Here is an 18,595-nt window from a genome sequence, read left to right on the forward strand (position 1 = left end):
TTAGACAGTTTTTCAGCATTCTGTGTAGACTATGGGCTCGAAATAAACATTTCGAAAACCAAATATATGGTTTTTAATCCAGCCAACTCAACACGACCTAATCCTACACTCAACGGAACAACCCTAGAAAAGGTTTCACTGTTTGAATACTTGGGAATTACACTTTCAGAGTCTTTTTCCTGGGATCCTCAATTAGATAAGGCAGCTATGCGGCTTGCCCAATTATCTGGAGCGATTCTAAGAACTTCCAAATACGCTACATACAAGGCTCCTGGCCCTACTACAGACATTTATAAAATACAAGTGAGAAATGCAGCTCTATACGGGGCAGAACTGTGGGGCCACTCCCAGATGAAAAGTCTTTCTCTACTCGAGAACAAGTTTATTAGACTTTTATTGGGACTACCGCAAAGCACCCCTCTAATCCCATTACGTCTTGATTTGGCAATTCGATCAATAGACGAAGAAGCTGGCCTACGTCCTTTAACGTATTGGCGAAGAGTGTGGCTCACAGAGGAGCTAAGATCTTATTGTCGTGACCTTAGCTCAATACTAGCACTATGCACTTTTAAGAAGTTTCCCTGGCTTGTCTATATCGAGGAAATGTGCTTCAAGATTGGTTTGCCGGAACTTTGGACTAATCCTGAGGCATTTTCTTTGATTCTTCCTCGTGTAAAACTGGTTCAGGCATATAGACAGTACAGGCTAAGTGTACTACAAGGAAGTAAAACACTCGGCAGTCTTTCAAGACAATTTTTATCAATTAAAGACCAGTATACCTTTGAGCCTTTCCTGAATGAATTGTGCCCACCTTTGGCGAGGAAATTATACATTCAATTCAGGTTGGGCACCTTACCACTCAGGGACTTCACTAAGAACTGGTCACAATACACAGAAACAACTTGCCCAGCTTGCGGAAGGTCGACTGAGTCATTAATTCATGTATTATTTCTTTGTGTTGCATATAGAGCCCCTAGGAAATACTGGCTTATCCCTTTATGTAAAAGTCTAGGATTTACAAGATGTATTGAAGCCCATCGCATTTTAGTTAGTGATACAAGAACTGTTGTAGTCTTTGCTGTCTCACGTTTTTTACATGCAATGTGGATCAAGCGTCTCAGTTTCAAATAATGTCTTGCTGCTATTTACATCCTGTCCCGGTCCATTTAAAATTAATTGTTTTTAATGTCTTTTATCAGCTGTTTAAATGTATTTTATGCGACTTTTATGATCTTCTGATCGAAATAAAGTTTACAAATGGAATGGAAAACATTTAAGCTTGTTGACTGGCAGAGTGCTACAATGCTCCCACTGTAAGGAATATTATACTTCCCTTTGGCTGTTTTATCGATGAATGTAATGGTGTTTATAAGGATGGAAACATCTCCTGATGATATCTGTGTCGAAATACAGATATTCATTGTCTAATTAAAGATACAAAATCAAGCCAGTCATCAATTGTTTAACCACAGCAATGTCCCATGAACTTGAAAAAGGATCTGGAGTGAAAATGTTATCCAATTAGATTCTCAAAACATAGGGGATTTGAATCTTTCTGTATGGACCAAGATTTGAATTTGAAACTTTCCACCAATAACAGCATTAGATGTGGATATGTAGAGATATTGATAGCATGAAAGTGTCCTTTATTTGTATGCAATGAATAATATGGTTGCAGTTCCTTTCTTACTGAAGATGGTTTTAAACTATCAGGAGATAATGCCTGGGCACCATCAACAAAAAGATAATCAAAATGGTCATCTCCAAAAGCTAGGATGTTATTGCAACAAAGAACCAAATGTAGGACCATGATAGGCAATGCCCATAAACAGTAGCATGGAGAGGGCATTTCTGGTGCTTCTTGGAGAGACGGAAGAAAAACACCTCTTGCTTTCAGATTTCTATTGGTCTCATTTCCAGACAGCGCAGTTTCTTGCATCCGCATCATACCAGCTGCTATATTTCTATGATGCATATAATGTTGCATTTGCTGTTGTTGCAATCATAGTCGAGGTTGCAGCAAGGTCAGTTGTTGAAGATGATGCTTGCACCGCATCCAGATCAGAGCTTTATAATTGTTGTAAGGATGATGAAAAGCAAGTGTATCTGTCTCCAGAATGGGACCAATGATTTCAGCTCAGATTTAGAATAGGGAGAGTACATTATGCTCTAATCTGGAGGCACTTAAGCATTAATGGTGGATCGTTGAACAGAAATGGCCCCATAGTGCTATTTGATGTGATCGATCAGCACCTTTCTGTTTTTCTACACACCAGGGAGTGGTGGCAGAATTGCAGTGTTTATGACTTCTGACTAGAGGTGGGCGATCCACTGAAAACTTGAGCCAGGCTCAAGCCAGATGCCTGGTTCTAGCTCGGCTCGAGGTCCTTTTGTAACCTCTACCCAAAACAAGCCGAGCACTCACAGGTGACAATATGGCCTACTGGCTACAGCTTCTGACCATGACCATGTAACATGTGGGAACAGTGTCAAGTCCCAGCCTTCGCTCAGCATTCTGTGAGTCCTGGAAAATTTCCCTGTACTGAAAAAACATCTGTGTACTCTACTCTGTGTCTCTTATGAAGAGCTCTTATGTCCTTGATCAAAGTTTGCACTATGTAAAAATGCCACAAATAAAATATGGATTTGCCTTTATCCCAAGCCATAATTTCACCCTCCAAGAATTAAGAGGACAGCATTAACATTTGTAGGCACATGCATAAAATCATAATTTAGCGATTTCTTATTTGCGAAAAATAAGGAATCGCAAATAAGGAATCGCTAATAGCAATGCAACAAAAATACTGCAAATTAATAGCGTATCGCAGGAAATCCCAATCGCAGTCTGCGATATCGCAGTTTGTGATATCACAAATAGCGGAACCGCTATCAGCGAAATCGCAAATACCGAAGTCACACGGGTGATGCATATTGATTACATCACAACCAGGAAGTCAGCAGCCCATGCCTCATTCAGTGCACAGTCATAGTGAGAGGAGGGAGCTGACTGCAGGACCTGAACAGGAGTGAAATAAAACCTTTGAACAACACCTGTCCCTTGTCTAAAATGGATGCAACCACAGCAGAAGACAGCCAAACAGCCAGGAAGCGGAAAATGAAATTTTCTGAGAAGGAAATAGAGACACTAATAGAGGATGTGGTAATCAGCCATGACAAGCTGTTTGGGAAATTGTCACTCAAAGTACCAGAGCAAGAAAAACGGAAAATATGGAGCCGGATACAAAATAAAGTAAATGCTGTTGGGGTCACACACTGCTCCATTGACAAATTTAAAAAAAGATGGTACGACCTGCGCAGTCGTGCAAAAGAACGCATTGCCGAGAGGCTGAAGGAAGGCAGGAAGACAGGAGGGGGAACACCGACACAGACTGGGAACACACCCATGGAGGACATGGTGGAGTCCACATTCCAGCATGAAGCTGTTGGTGGTGTGACGCAGCTGGACACCTCGGAGCGGCCAACACATCTCAAGGTAAGATGCATGCAAGTGACCATTGGCATACATATGAAAGGCATCACATCAGCTCGGTACAGCACAAGTGTTCATAATGCAAATCCAGTCCACATTTTCCAAAAACATCAAAGTGCATTATGGGAGATGCAGGCAGGTACATTGGCAAACACACAAATAGAAATAAAACAACTCAAAAATAGTATAACTGCAAATTATTTAATTGCAGGAAAATTATGATTAATGTGACATTACATCACAGCCAGAAATTAATGCTGATTTGCACTGTTTAACATCACAGATGCAGAATGAGAAGAGGCAGAGGACAGTGACTGCATGGACACATCGGAAAATACCGCTGTAGATGAGTCGGACACACCCGTGGTACCACAACAACCATCACGTGCCCCTACTACACGCAGGGCAACAGTCCTACCACTAGTGACAATGGAAACAGAGGATGAGGTACATGTAACACCAGTGACCAGCCTGGCTCAAGGAATACCCACGCCAACTCCCCAAGCACAGGTCCGGAGTAGCACAGTCCGAAGCCGGCGGCGAAGAACCAGGTCACAAATCACACGGCAGGAGGACCAACCTACTGATGCCTGGGGTGGTCTGGAGGGCCAGATGCTCCGGGTGCAGCGCCGCAGGCGAAAAACATGCGCTTAGTGCAGGCACAAATAGGAAAGAATGTCAGGCAACATTGCAGTTCTGACAGATTGCATGAGGGAACTGACCAGGGTGATGAAGGAGGGACATGTGTCACAGAAGAGACACCATCGCCAGCTGATTCAGCGCATGCACGTATATGCCAAATCAAATAATAGGCTGGCCACCACCACTGCACTCCTGGCACGTAGGTCTGTGACAATGCAGAATGAGCTGTCCCATTGGAGTGGGGATGTGGCAAATGCACTGGGCCAGGTGACAAATGCAGTCTGCCACAGTTGGGTTTAATATTGTCATGCTGGAAGAGGGGAGTGAGGAGGCCTCTAGCCTCAGCAGTCTATCTATGCCTGTCACCACTGCAAGAAGGCACAACACACGCAGCAGTACACCCTCTGCTGCCAACATGAGGGATGAAGATGCAGCATCTGAAAGGCGTCTAGGTGTGCGTGGGAGGAAGAGATAGACTGGCATGTCCACAGACATTCAGACATGGTGAGGTAACCATTGACGGAGACAACAGTTGTGACTGACTTTCAAGTCATGATATTATTTCCATTTATGTTTGTTCATTAATGCTATTCCTGTGCTATTGGGCACATGATATGTGTGCTTCAACACTAAAGTCCCTATAATTTGATATAAACAAACTTGGATTGCAATAGCCTTGTATTATCTCATCATTACTCACCTCAGAACAATTTTTGGGTGATTTCCGTGCGTCTCCTGCACCCTTCTGCTGCGCCTGCCCCATGTGCTGCACGTCGGTGTGGCCCTTGCTCGTTGTCGTCATCCAAGTCGCTGTCAGACACCTCTATGGGTAGGCCTCCCCTTGTGGCAATATTGTGTAAATGGCACATGCAGCCACTATACTGCAGCATGGGTTGTATTGTAATGCACCACCTGTTTTGTGAAGTCATCTGAAGCAGTTCTTCAACAGCCCAAACGTGCGCTCAATTATGTTCCGAGTAGAGATAAGTGCAGCATTGTACCTCTGTTCATTGGGGGTTGTAGGATTTAAGTATGGCGTCAAGATTTAATTCCGCAAGGCGTATGCGCTGTCACCTAAATGGAAGTAAGCAAAGGGTCAGTGGCAGTAATGCATTGGCATACGTACAATGTCTGTGAGAATTAATAACACATGTTTACCAAGCAGATGTCCCTCTCCAAATTCATCCCTGACAAGACGAGTGTGTATGCCACTCTGGCGGAATATATGGGAGTCATGGGCGCTTCCTGGGTATTGAGCCACAATGTCAGTTATTATGTATTTTGCATTGCATACTACCTGTATGTTTAGGGAATGATAACATTTCCTATTTCTATATATGTATTCATTACCTGCAGAGGGACATATTGTTACATGGGTGCAATCAATGCAACCTAAGACTTGTGGGAAGCGGGCTATCTGATAAAATTCCTGTTTGGTCTTGGTCAGGTCATGTGCGGTTGTGGGGAGGCTTATGTGGGATTGGATCCAGGACATCATGGCATTGAGGAATGCTTTGAAGATACATGAAAGTGTGCTTTGAGACACACCTCCAGCTACTGCTATGACCCCCTGGAACCTGCTTGACGCCACTAGGTGCAGGCAACATAGGACCTGCACATGTGTGGGTATTGCATTGGTCCTACGTGTCAGATGCTGCAGAATGGGATCCAATTAATTGATGAAATCAATGATCATTTCAGCATTGAGCCTATACTTGTCGTATATCTCCTCTTCTGTCTGTCCTAGCAATGTAATGTGGACTCTGAAGATGCACTCCTGTATTCTCCTCCTTCTGTGTGCTGCAGCCTGAAGCTGTTGTATACAACAAAGGGGGGACGGAGGGCCTTTTCCCACTCAACTAGGAGTAGGGAGGTCCAGCATAAAAGGGGCCCAAGAACTGGATTTGAAAGTGGATTTATGCTGTTCCTCTGTAATAGGTTTTAACAGAGTCATGATAATCTCGGTCCCACTATTGCCCTGGATGGGTCAATCGGTGGGAGTCCATATGTTTGATTCAAATGCCCTCATACACCCTTTCAGGTGTCATGCTTCATCATATGGGCTGCTCCGCGTGGGGTCGGCAGTGCAATACCCCACGGGCTCCCTATAGTAGGGGCACTTTGTCGGAGATCTTTTATCCAACAGCCATATGGTGAAGTGCCAGTGTGGGGACAGACCTGTGTAGATGTGGTGTAGTGGTTAAAATAGGATTGGGAGTACCTAGAGGGACAATTTTTATTCTGGGGGTCTCCTACCCTAAGTAAAAACAGTGAACAAGGCACTCGCTTGAGTATTATATCTCACATGGTGGTGTCCTCGTTAAAACGTGTGGGTCAACATGTTTCTCGCTGTGTGTTCAATCAACTTGCGATAATTCAGGACCAAGCTAAGTGAACTATCTACATCTAAGGTTTGTGGCATCAAGTATTGCTCACGACATCAGTGTCTATTGCTAAATGTACCTGTTTGTAACCTGGAACTACCTGTTGTGGGAGACAAAAAATGTAGAGGTATCATTCATAAAGATGCAGTGCATCACAAGCATGGACATGGTTACATCGTGACTATAAAACCTAAGTTAAAACGTGCGGTGAACGCAAAGGCGTTATGAGGACATCTTAAAAGACAGTAGGTTTTAAAACAAGTGGTGAGTCTCCACAGTGAGCTATAGTGACTGTTGGCCCCTGTGGAAAAACATTGCTATGGCAGAAACACATAATCCTGGACTCACCCAATTGGTATGGTCCCTAGGCATCAACAATACCCGATGGATTAACGCACAAGGCATTGCTCCTGTGTGTGACGCGAACTTTGCAGCCTTATTCAGTTATTTTATAATCTATATTTTAAACGTCCTGTCACTCGCGCTGCCGCTTCAGCGATAGGTGCATCTGCAGTCTGTTATTTGGGGGTACTTAGTCAGTCCTGACTTGCACTATAAAAAATTGTAAACTCACTCGCATTTTGCGGGATTTAGGTAGACTTCGGGGGGCTATTTTGAAAGCGAACGCGGCGTCCCGGCCGCCATCTTGGGTGAGGTTCCTTGGATCGGCCCGTTTTCAGGCGCCATCTTTCGCGGGTCCAGAGGTTTTCCTCACAGGACTCCCGCGCACTGGATAGTGCATTTAAGACGCTTCCTGCTGCCCTAAGGTAGACCTTCTATCATTGCACTAACGCGAACTTTGCAGCCTTATTCAGTTATTTTATAATCTATATTTTAAACGTCCTGTCACTCGCACTGCCGCTTCAGCAATAGGCGCATCTGTAGTCTGTTATTTGGGGGTACTTAGTCAGTCCTGACTTGCACTATAAAAAATTGTAAACTCACTCGCATTTTGCGGGATTTAGGTAGACTTCGGGGGGCTATTTTGAAAGCGAACGCGACGTCCCGGCCGCCATCTTGGGTGAGGTTCCTTGGATCGGCCCGTTTTCAGGCGCCATCTTTCGCGGGTCCAGAGGTTTTCCTCACAGGACTCCCACGCACTGGATAGTGCATTCAAGACGCTTCCTGCTGCCCTAAGGTAGACCTTCTATCATTGCACTAACGCGAACTTTGCAGCCTTATTCAGTTATTTTATAATCTATATTTTAAACGTCCTGTCACTCGCGCTGCCGCTTCAGCGATAGGCGCATCTGCAGTCTGTCATTTGGGGGTACTTAGTCAGTCCTGACTTGCACTATAAAAAATTGTAAACTCACTCGCATTTTGCGGGATTTAGGTAGACTTCGGGGGGCTATTTTGAAAGCGAACGCGGCGTCCCGGCCGCCATCTTGGGTGAGGTTCCTTGGATCGGCCCGTTTTCAGGCGCCATCTTTCGCGGGTCCAGAGGTTTTCCTCACAGGACTCCCGCGCACTGGATAGTGCATTTAAGACGCTTCCTGCTGCCCTAAGGTAGACCTTCTATCATTGCACTAACGCGAACTTTGCAGCCTTATTCAGTTATTTTATAATCTATATTTTAAACGTCCTGTCACTCGCGCTGCCGCTTCAGCAATAGGCGCATCTGCAGTCTGTTATTTGGGGGTACTTAGTCAGTCCTGACTTGCACTATAAAAAATTGTAAACTCACTCGCATTTTGCTGGATTTAGGTAGACTTCGGGGGGCTATTTTGAAAGCGAACGCGGCGTCCCGGCCGCCATCTTGGGTGAGGTTCCTTGGATCGGCCCGTTTTCAGGCGCCATCTTTCGCGGGTCCAGAGGTTTCCTCACAGGACTCCCGCGCGGTCTACTATCCTAGTACATAAGGAGATGTGTGTACAAGCTCGCAGCGTGGGCGCGCAACGAGCGCGACGTCGGCGCGCCGGAGGTGTGCCAGAGGTAAGCCCGTTTGCGCCCGTTCGCGCACAGGTCGCGCCGGGCGCCGGGGATGCTGCCTCTTTTCCTCCTGCTGGGTTAACTTATTCCAGAAACATGCTATTAAGCCTTGATCCAGGTACATCACTACGCCGTCAGTCTCACATCACTGCTAGGCGGAAGCAGTCCCTGTCCTGTGGTCTGCTTAATGTTAGATCTCTCAGCAAACACCACATGGAAATTGCGTTGCTCATAGAGTCCTGTGAGTTAGATTCTCTTTTCATGACTGAAACATGGACTAGAGCGGACTGTGCGGTGGAACTGGGCTTAGCCTGCCCCCCTGGCTATAAAATCAGGCATAACCCGCGGGCGGAAGCCAGAGGAGGTGGTGTGGGCCTTATTTATAGGGAGTCCTTGGATTTCTCCCAGCTTGAGATTAAGAGTATTTCTGGCTGTGAGGTATTGGGCTTTTCCCTGAAAGGACAGGGAGGCACTCTCTACTCGGGGTTATTGTGTTACCGACCCCCTGCTAGTACTCTGTCAGCAATACCTGAGTTAATCGATACCATCTATGATCTTTTTAATACTCATGCCATTTTTGGGAGACTTTAATTTACGGCCAGATGGGCCTACAGGGTCTGCCTTTTCGGACCTGGTTCAGGCCTGCAGCAACATTTATCTGCAGTAGCTGGTGTCCTCGCAGACTCACATCAAGGGCCATGTTCTCGATTTGATCTTTGCAGACGCCAGGGAAGTTTCTGTTCAAGACATCCTTCCCCAGTGCTGGACGGACCATGCCCTAGTCCATTTTTCCATCACATTCCCTATGGAGACATCTAGGAGTGGAAGCACTGGTATCATGACTAAGATTGGCAGGCAGTGGTCGAGGCTACTGAAACAATCTTGCCTGCCGTCTTTGTTGGGAGGGGGTACTCTTCTAGGAGACAGTGTGGATGAGAGCTATGAGTCTCTTAGTCGGAAGATCTTAGACTCTCTGGAGGTATTGGCCCCCTTGTGGAAAATTAGGGATAGATCCAAAATCGCTAGGCCTTGGTTTACAGCTGAGTTGTTGCAGCTGAAACTTCGATGCAGGCGGGCAGAGCGGACCTGGAGAAAACAATACCTTGAGCCGGATAAAGTTCCCTTTAAACAGGCACTGACGGATTATAAGACGCAGATTAAGGGTGCCAAAGCGAGATTTCTTGAGGAGTCGCTATTACAAGCAGCGAATAAATCGCAGACCTTATTTTCGATCTTTAGAGACCTCTCTCGACCAGCCTGTGCTGCTAATGACATCCCAGCCTCTCAGGCTCTGTGCAATTCCCTGGCGCAGGCCTTTGAGGATAAGATCGCTCTGATCCTGAGCAAGCTTGCTCCGCCGACCATGCCTGCTACTCATCCTGTGCCTGCCCCCGTGCCGGTGACCGACTTAGAGACCGCAGAGGTAGATGGCAGACAGGCACGGCTGGACAGTGTTCCACCTCCGTCCTTTGAGGATTTCTGTTTCTTGGCTAACAGTGTATCCTTTGGCTCCCCCCGGGACCCATTGCCACATAAATATTGGAAATTGTTCCAGGCGGAGCTTTTCCCCCCGTTGTATGCTATCTGCTTCCAGTCTCTCACCACGGCTCGAGTTCCGGAGAGTTGGAAACTCGCCGTGGTTTCCCCATTGCTGAAGAAAGATACTTTGGATCCCACCTGCCCAGCAAATTATAGACCTATATCGCTGCTCCCTTTTCCCATTAAGATTCTAGAGAAACTGGTCACTAAACATCTGTCCGGCTTTATGGAGACTAATGTCCGTCTGGATGCGACCCAGTTTGGTTTTAGACCAGCTCACGGTACTGAGTCCTCCTTGGTGACCGTCCTGGATGATCTTCGTTTGCGAGTCGACATTGGACGGACAGCCTTTTTAGTGCTGCTCGACATGTCGGCCGCGTTCGATACGGTCAACCATGCCATCCTGGTCAGAAGACTTGAGGAAATTGGAGTGACGGGTCTGGCCCGTGAATGGCTGATCTCTTATCTGGGGGACAGACGTCAGGTGGTAGCCTTGCCACCATTTCAGTCTGACATCAAGGTGGTTGGGCAGGGTGTCCCTCAAGGGTCTGCCATCAGCCCTATTTTGTTCAATCTCTATCTTCGGCCTTTGGTGAACCTGATAAAATCGTTTGGTATTGCGGTCATTAATTACGCCGACGACACGCAGCTTATTTTTTCTATCGAGGGTAAGGATGCGGTGCCTCTGGAGATTTTCCATCATTGCATGGCAGCAACCGCAGACTGGTTGAGGCAAAATTCCCTGCAATTTAATAGCTCTAAAACAGAGGTACTGCATTGCTCGATGGATCGTTTCTCCCGTCCGCTGCCATCTGATTTTTGGCCTACCTCCTTCCAGGATGCTCCCTTGGCAGCAGGTTCCGTCCGGAACCTGGGTGTGATGTTTTGGTCCAATCTTCAGCTAGATGTTTTTGTAAACAAGACTGTGGCCACCTGCATGGCATTGCTCCGCATGTTATGGAAAATCCTTCCGTTGCTACCGGTCCATGCTCGGCCAGAGGTGGTGCATGGCATCATACTGAGTAGGTTGGATTATTGCAACGCATTGCTGTTAGGAGCACCCGCAAACCTGGTGGGTAAACTGCAACGAGTGCAGAATATGGCTGCTAAGCTGGCCCTCTCTCAACGGCGTTCTGATTCTTCTACCAAGGCACTAGTGGATCTTCACTGGTTGCCTATTTCGCAGCGGATTGTTTTTAAAGCACTGTGCTTGGTGTTTAAAGCGCTTCACGGGCAAGGGCCTGTTCCGCTGCAGGAAATGTTTGCGTGGTATGTACCCCCACGCTCTCTTCGATCATCGTCAGCCTATCTATTGGTGGTTCCTAAGGTTTTGAGGGCCCGGATGGGCGGAAGGTCTTTTAGATTTGCGGCAGCCAAATGTTGGAACTCCCTACCCCTGCTGCTGAGAAGTATGGGGGATCTTTCTTCCTTTAGGAAAGGACTAAAAACTCATCTTTTTCCCAGGTTAGACTAAATTGTCTGGATATAGTAATATCGCGTGTTATTGGTAAAAAGTCAAAGCGCCAGGATACCCTTTGGGTGACAGTTTTTTGCGCTATACAAATACGCGATACATACATACATACATACTGGTAAGTGGAAGAAAAACAATGTATGTACTGCACACAAACTATCTCTGTATTGTTTTGATCGACATCTCATCCATTCAACATCGTTAGGTATCTAATCTGCAACGGATCCGTCATCAATGCGGCGGAGTCCTTAGCCTACCAATAACTATGTGGTGGTTTAACCGATGAATTCACTTCACATAAATACTCAATTGAAAGCGGAATTCATTGCCATGGTGTAATGATGGTTTAGTGGATATTGTTAAGTAAAGGAGTTGGTTGATCACATAAGTTACCCTTATATAACTGTTGTGGTTAACATTGATATCTGTGCCGAAACGAGTGTAGTTGGTCAAGAACCGTTATAGCCCACCAGAGACGTAGTGGTGTGTAATAGTATATCAACAAGGTCGCTAACACAAAAGGGTTATGATCAACGCGAGGTCTCATCGCGGTTGGTAGAGAACTCACGTGGAGTAGTAAATATAACAAGCATTTACAATGCAATGGTCTCGGCATTGTTAAAGTTAGAGCTGTTGGCATTGCTCCTGACATTCTTGTATGTTTTTGTTTTTAAAACATTTAAAGAAACGGCATTGTTATTTACAATGTCAATAGCTTAATCACTCGCCAATGCGAGACCTATTGCATTTGCACCCACACACAGAGCCACCCACACAGAGCCACCCACACATACAGAGCCACCTACACACACAGAGCCACCTACACATACAGAGCCACTCACATAGAGCAACCTACATACAGAGTTACCCCCACCACTCACATAGAGCATTCTACACACAGAGTTACCCCCACACAGAGCCTCCCACACACACAGAGCCTCTCACATACAAACACAGAGCCTCCCACACACACACACAGAGCCTCCCACACACACACACACACAGAGCCTCCCACACACACACACACACAGAGCCTCCCACACACACAGAGCCTCCCACACACACACACACAGAGCCTCCCACACACACATATACGCTACAGCCAGGGCTTTAAGAGGGCCGGGTCTCACCAGTGAAGAGCATCGGCAGATTTTTCAATGGGGCCTCGAAACGGGTCTCTATCGGGAGAGACCCCATGAGACGTGTCCGGGAGGTTTCGAGGTCTCAACCATCTGAGTACCTGCTTCTGGGACGGAGCATGGTCCGGGTGCACGCATTGTCTGACCACCCGAATACCTGCTTCTTGGGGGTGTGGGCAGGGAGACTCCCGTAGTGTGTCCGGGGCTTCCAGGGTCTGAAGCGCACGTGTTCCAGCGTGTCGGGGTAGAGACAGCCAGAGGCGTGAGATCTCAGAGTTTAACCCGATGCTCAGAAATGTAAGTTTAATTCCAACAGCATCCTCATAGTCGCCCACTTTTTCACTCTCAGGGTCCGTCCCTGCTACTCAGAAAGTCGGTTTTATATCCGTACGGTTGGCAATTCGCCCAGGGGCACTCGCATGTCTTCCAAACCCCCGGGCACTGTACTTCGTGGGGATTTAACTACCCATGTAAGTATGACACATAAAGATTGTCTTTAACTGTATGGTTTGGCCGCTAGTATTATTGGGGGTGGACTCCTCGAATCCACGAGCACGCTCTGCAGCCACGAATTCTTTAACAAAACCTTCGCGCGCGTTGTAAGAAGTCTTGTGGGTGGGAAAAATGCAAACCCAGTGAAAGTTTAAAGATGTATGCACTGTACCACCTTATCACGTTAAATTCCGCGGCTCGTCAGGGGTCGGGAATCCCGTGCATCCCTTGCACGATCACTTCAGCGCCTAGACGCCTTGCACGCTCACTTCAGCGCCTTGTCAGGGGTCGTATATAGGATACGGACAATATAAACACATACACCACTCTTTGCAGTGTCTACAGTAAAAGGTGTAAAGCAGAGTGTGAGTATTCGTACTACAAGAATACAGTTATCGGCAGGGCGTGGCTGTGCCTGTGTTTTGGAATCGAGTGGTGTGAAGTGCGTGCCTGTGTGTGTCTGTCTTTAGTGGCGTCCGCTGGCTGCCGCCGCTGGTTTCACATTACACAGCTTTAGGACCCGAGGCTGCAACCTGGCAGGACGCAGAGGTCTCAAGTGTCCCACGCCAGCGGAGAGTACGAAATACGAGTTTCTTTTCTATCTTTTGCAAATCTACAAATTCCAGAATGTACCGGGGTCAAAAAGCCTGCCAGTTTCAAGGGGACGATTCGCAGAGTTTTTAATGCACTGAGATCGAGTTTATGTGCACAAAAAGGTCAACTAAGCGTTAAGGTCGGATCTTCTGATTCAAAGTGTCGGACTCTGCGAAAGACAGGAGTGCGTGCCTCGGTCTCCCCAGGGTGAAAACCGGAAGGCAGCACCGCCATACTCATTCACTGGCAAAATACGGTCCCTGTAGACAAGATGAAACAAAACCATTGTGCAAAAATCAGATCTTTCAAATAAATGTACCTGTGCCATCAACAGGAGTAGGTTTAGCGGATGTGAAATGTAAGCCTCCCACTTGCTTGGATTTCTACTTACTTCTGTGAGTTTTGTCAGAGGGAATCGCCCTGAACACCACCGCCTTTCTCCGAGGTCAAGCAGAAATGCCTCGGAGAAACGCAGCGGCGTTTTCGGATTCGGGGGTGTGTTTTCCTTTCTCTCCTCTTGCCATTGGCTGGAATGTTTACATTCCAGAGGAGCGAAAGAATCGAAAAAACACGCCCCGGAATCCGAAAAGGACGGGGCTTGTTTGGAGAGACAAACCTCTTCTCCAATGGCTGACCAGCATTTAAGAGGCCAGCCAATGGAGAAGAGGAGAGAAGAGGGGCGGGTTAAAGCCCCTCTCTCCAAGTCATTAAATCTCGCGAGCGAGACTGTGCAAGCGCAGCCTTCGCTAGCCGAGACCTAAAAAAGGGCTTGTGTGGTGCCTGTGATGAAAGGCTCAGAACCTCTAAGCGGGTTAATAATGATGGTGCTGTTGATAATTATTGCATTTTGTTAGTGCCCATCGAAATGAGTATGTTCGTATCAAGGTATAGTCATAATGAGATTTCCTGCCCGAAGTGGTGCGTTTAGTAAAGGAAGAAAGGCAGATGTAGATCTTGTGCCCATGTTCGGTTTATGAGAGTTACAGCGAGCTCGGGTTGTTTGTGGGGTGCGTGGAAGCATCGTTCGATAATCTTAGTGCCATGAGGGGACTTCTACTGACTCTGTGTAGAGTGAGTCGCTGACATGGTGGGATGAAAATGCCCTGCGTGTAACGGCGATTGCCGGGGAGGGGTGCTTGAAAGTTATCACAAAGTGATGCTAACTACGCTGTCCGCTTAGCGCGAATGAATCGCGTCATATATAAATTAAAGTAAAACCCCCAACCCCATCGCTAATCAGTACTCACGGTTATGGCATTGTGCGCATATCTCTCGACCTGCCCAATCCAACGGGTCCGGGAGGTGTTTAGGTCAACATTCACTCGGGGTTTTAACCCATCATGGCTGTCACGTAGCCAATCGGGTAAGTCCCTCATCACATGATCTTTTGAGCGATTTCCTGTATGTATTGCTGGTGCGGGGACGGCGGCCATTATTAAGTGGTGTACGCGAGTACCTCTCAAGTGGGGGAAGAACATGAAATATTAAACTAGTTTGACATCCGTTCATATAGATCGAGTGTTATAAGAACCGGTGTGCATGTAGTAGGTAGATTTTATGTTGTCACCTATTAAATTTAGTTATTAATGCAATATTATGCACTATAGCAGTTGAATGCCTATTGAAGGAAACATATTAATTGGAAGGGGTAGAAGGCGGACATGCAGCCTGAAGCCTCATCCTCCTCGTCATCAGGTAAAGCGCGGCCATTGTGAAATGTTCAGGGTCATTCTGGGTGTGTTTAAGTAAGTTTCTGTAGAATTTCAGTTGTATCTAATTTGCACTCATGATTACCACCTGGTTGTGATCCTTCTTATTTAGCACTTGCTAAAATGTGATTTCCATGTAAATCACAATTTGTGATTTTCCATGCATAGTATTGTGATTCTTTATTTGCGATTCGCTAATTGGGAGACGCAATTACAGAATCGCAAACAAATTCTCAGATTCCTTATTTGTAGCGAAAACATGTGTTTTCTCTATATTGTCGTTCATGCATTGCTGCAGGGTAATTTGCGATCGCAATTGGGATATTTTTACGATTCGTTAATTTTACGATTTATTTTTGGGTTGATGCATGTGCCTGTTGATGTCAGAAAGAGATAACCATGTAGTAGATAAATTGCACAGTGTGAAACCAGAAACTCTTGTACCAGCCCTTGCTTCTCCGCTGGACTAAATTGTGTGATTGTAGACAAACAATTTATTTCACCAAGCTTATTTTTTTCTTCATTATCAAATTTGGAATCAACTTCAAATATGTGCGTTCAGGATTTGTACTGCACAATAACCTTTCTTTTGTTTGATTTAATAGACTATAATGTTGCTTCATGTAGATGAAAAATCTAGCCCAAATTGGGGTACACAGGACTCCTGACTTGCCTCTTAGCAGACTAATGGCATCAGGGTGGGGGACTATTAATAAATAATTCTCAGTGCAATGCTATAATCTGATGTGTTAAGGTCAACAATTTCTGCATATTAAAGAAATATTTTTACAAAATTTTGAATGCCCCTTTCATATTGTAGAATGATGTTCGTTGCATGGTTTACGTGCCAATTATTTTCAGGGCTCAGCTCGTGCTCAGGCTCCTAGAGCCAGAGACGACTGTTGACTCAGCTCTGGCTTGGCTCTATCTGTTAATTTGTTGGCTCACCCACCTCTACTTCTAACCCACTAACTGAAACAGGTTGTCTGTCAGATGGTCTAAAGATCTGCTTTCCTGAACCACCTATCCCACTTTTGGAAGCCATCCGTCAGCAGCTTCCCTTCCGTTGCAGAAAGAGAGTCTTTCTTGTTGGAGAGTGTTTCTCTCACTTCATGGCTATTGTCTAACAGAGTCAATCATGAGACAGGGTCACATGACTCAAATTTAGATTCCTCCATCTTCACAGAGAGATCAAGATCGGGTACATACACTGAAACAGCAAATACCTAATACTCTTCTAGATTAAGTGATCTGTGTGCTCCTAGAGATTGTAATACCAAATCAATCCCTAACCAGTAGTTGAGGTTTGCTTTAGTGTACCATTCTCTCCCTCAGCCACATTGTTCGACTCCAGATGGAACGGATGTAAGTATAATAGTCATAGTCCCAGAGAAGACCTAGCATCCATAAATTCCTTTGTGCCATAAGCAGGGCCATTGTCTATTTGAAAAGTATGAACTGCTCCCATTGGTACTAGGCACTGAAAGTCTTTTATGACTGATCAAGCAGTGGCAGTCTTTTGTGGTTGCACCTACAAGAATCTTGAGCAGGAATTGACCTCAACCAATATATACTTCTATTTATGACTGCTGGCTGCAGGCCAGCATGATCAAGGAAAACTACACTAAAGGCTTTTTGGATCTTGTAAGGAGAGTAGACACTTGACTTACAGAAGTAGAATGCTTAATGTGTTGACAAATGTTACATTGCTGAGCATATTTCTTCCCGTTCTTCTGTAAATATGGCCACCAGTATTGTTGATGTAGCATTAATACAGTAGAACTGATGCCAATATGAGCAAAAGCCAATCTTTTCTGGTTTCTGAGCCACCCTCATCAGGTCTAATCTAATCTAGCTTGCTCATTAAGTATTTGTCTGTCGCCAACTCCAGGTATAAAATCTATAGGAACATGGACTTTGGTAAGACTATAAGAATACTTGGAAAGGAAACTATCAGGAGGCTTTTCTCCTTTCAATGTTTCTTGTATTGCCACCATTAAGTCTGCATGGATCTTTGTTTGCAACTGAGTCACAGCAGCAACCTTTGTGATTTGGATAGCTACCTTTGCAGCTAAGTCAGCTGCATAGTTTCCTTTAGCCTGAAGTCTTTCACTTTTGTTAGCCATGGTAGGTTGTACATTGACTACATGAAGTTTGTCCTGTACAAAATTCCCCTTTCCCAAAAGCTGTTTTGCTTTTGTCAATTTACCTTTTGATCTCTGAATCCATTCAGGCGCCAGTGTGGTAAATCTTCATTGTAACTCGTAACACAGAATGCTGAATATGTCACAATAATGGACTGGATTTCTGAAGGGCAAGTGAAAGGCCATTTCAGCTATCTCTGTAGTAGACTTACATAAAACTTTAACGTATGTATGCATCACCTTAAAGTCACCATCTTCAAAAACTACCTACAATGAACTACAAGACACAGAGGGCCTGATTCACAAAAGTAACATACTTTTTAGTAAGTTTACGCCTTGGAGTAAGTTTACTACTTTCAGTAGTCACAAACTCTGAGTGTAAACTTATTATAAAAGTGTAAGTTACGTCTCCAACCCCAGAGATGCAATTGGCTTACTCTTGTGTGGGTGGGTGATGTCCCTCCCTAAACCCTCCCTGACTTCTGCTAAACTGCTCTTACTTTTCCCTTATCCCCTCCCCTTTTGGTGTAAACCTGCCTTATTTCCAACTCACTCCCTCCACTTCCACCAACATTTACTACTAAAATGTATACCTAAGTGTACAGATACTCCACAGTTGGGGCAGTGAAGACTCGCACATATGTGTAGGTAATACAGATGGGTGAAACTCTGAATGTAGTTTGTGAAATGCAATTTGTAGTACCTTTTTCACTGCAAAACGTATTACAAAGTGCAGTTTGTGATTCAGGCTCAAAGTACTTTCCTTAGTACCAATTGCAGGCTGTGTAGAGCCATGTGTATAGAACACTCATACTTATAATTATATATGGGTAATGTATGTGGCTTCTGCAGGTTTACTTGTTGATATTGTAGAAAAGCCTGTGTTCTAAAGGCAGGACCATATTAGTTGAATTTGATGTGGCATCCCATTGTACCCAGCACAGATGTAATGCATGTACATTAGGGATATTTGCTTTATCAGCCACCTTGAGTATAGGTATAGGGAAAACTGTGATAATTTGCTTTCCCTATGCCAGAGGACGCTCCTTCAAAATG

At 45.5% G+C, this 18,595-nt stretch overlaps 1 protein-coding gene across 1 annotated transcript; it reads left to right on the forward strand.

Annotated features, from left to right (window-relative positions):
- The first annotated feature begins 3,067 nt into the window (after positions 1–3,067).
- LOC146789473 (t-SNARE domain-containing protein 1-like) lies at positions 3,068–16,063 on the forward strand. Its single transcript, XM_085631114.1, has 3 exons — positions 3,068–3,493; positions 9,131–9,946; positions 16,001–16,063. The coding sequence occupies exons 1-3, from the start codon at positions 3,068–3,070 to the stop codon at positions 16,061–16,063; spliced, it is 1,305 nt and encodes a 434-aa protein (XP_085487240.1).
- The last annotated feature ends 2,532 nt before the right edge of the window (positions 16,064–18,595 follow it).

The sequence above is a fragment of the Triturus cristatus genome, chromosome 10 (assembly GCF_964204655.1).
Source record: "Triturus cristatus chromosome 10, aTriCri1.1, whole genome shotgun sequence".
NCBI classification, from domain to species: Eukaryota; Metazoa; Chordata; class Amphibia; order Caudata; family Salamandridae; genus Triturus; species Triturus cristatus.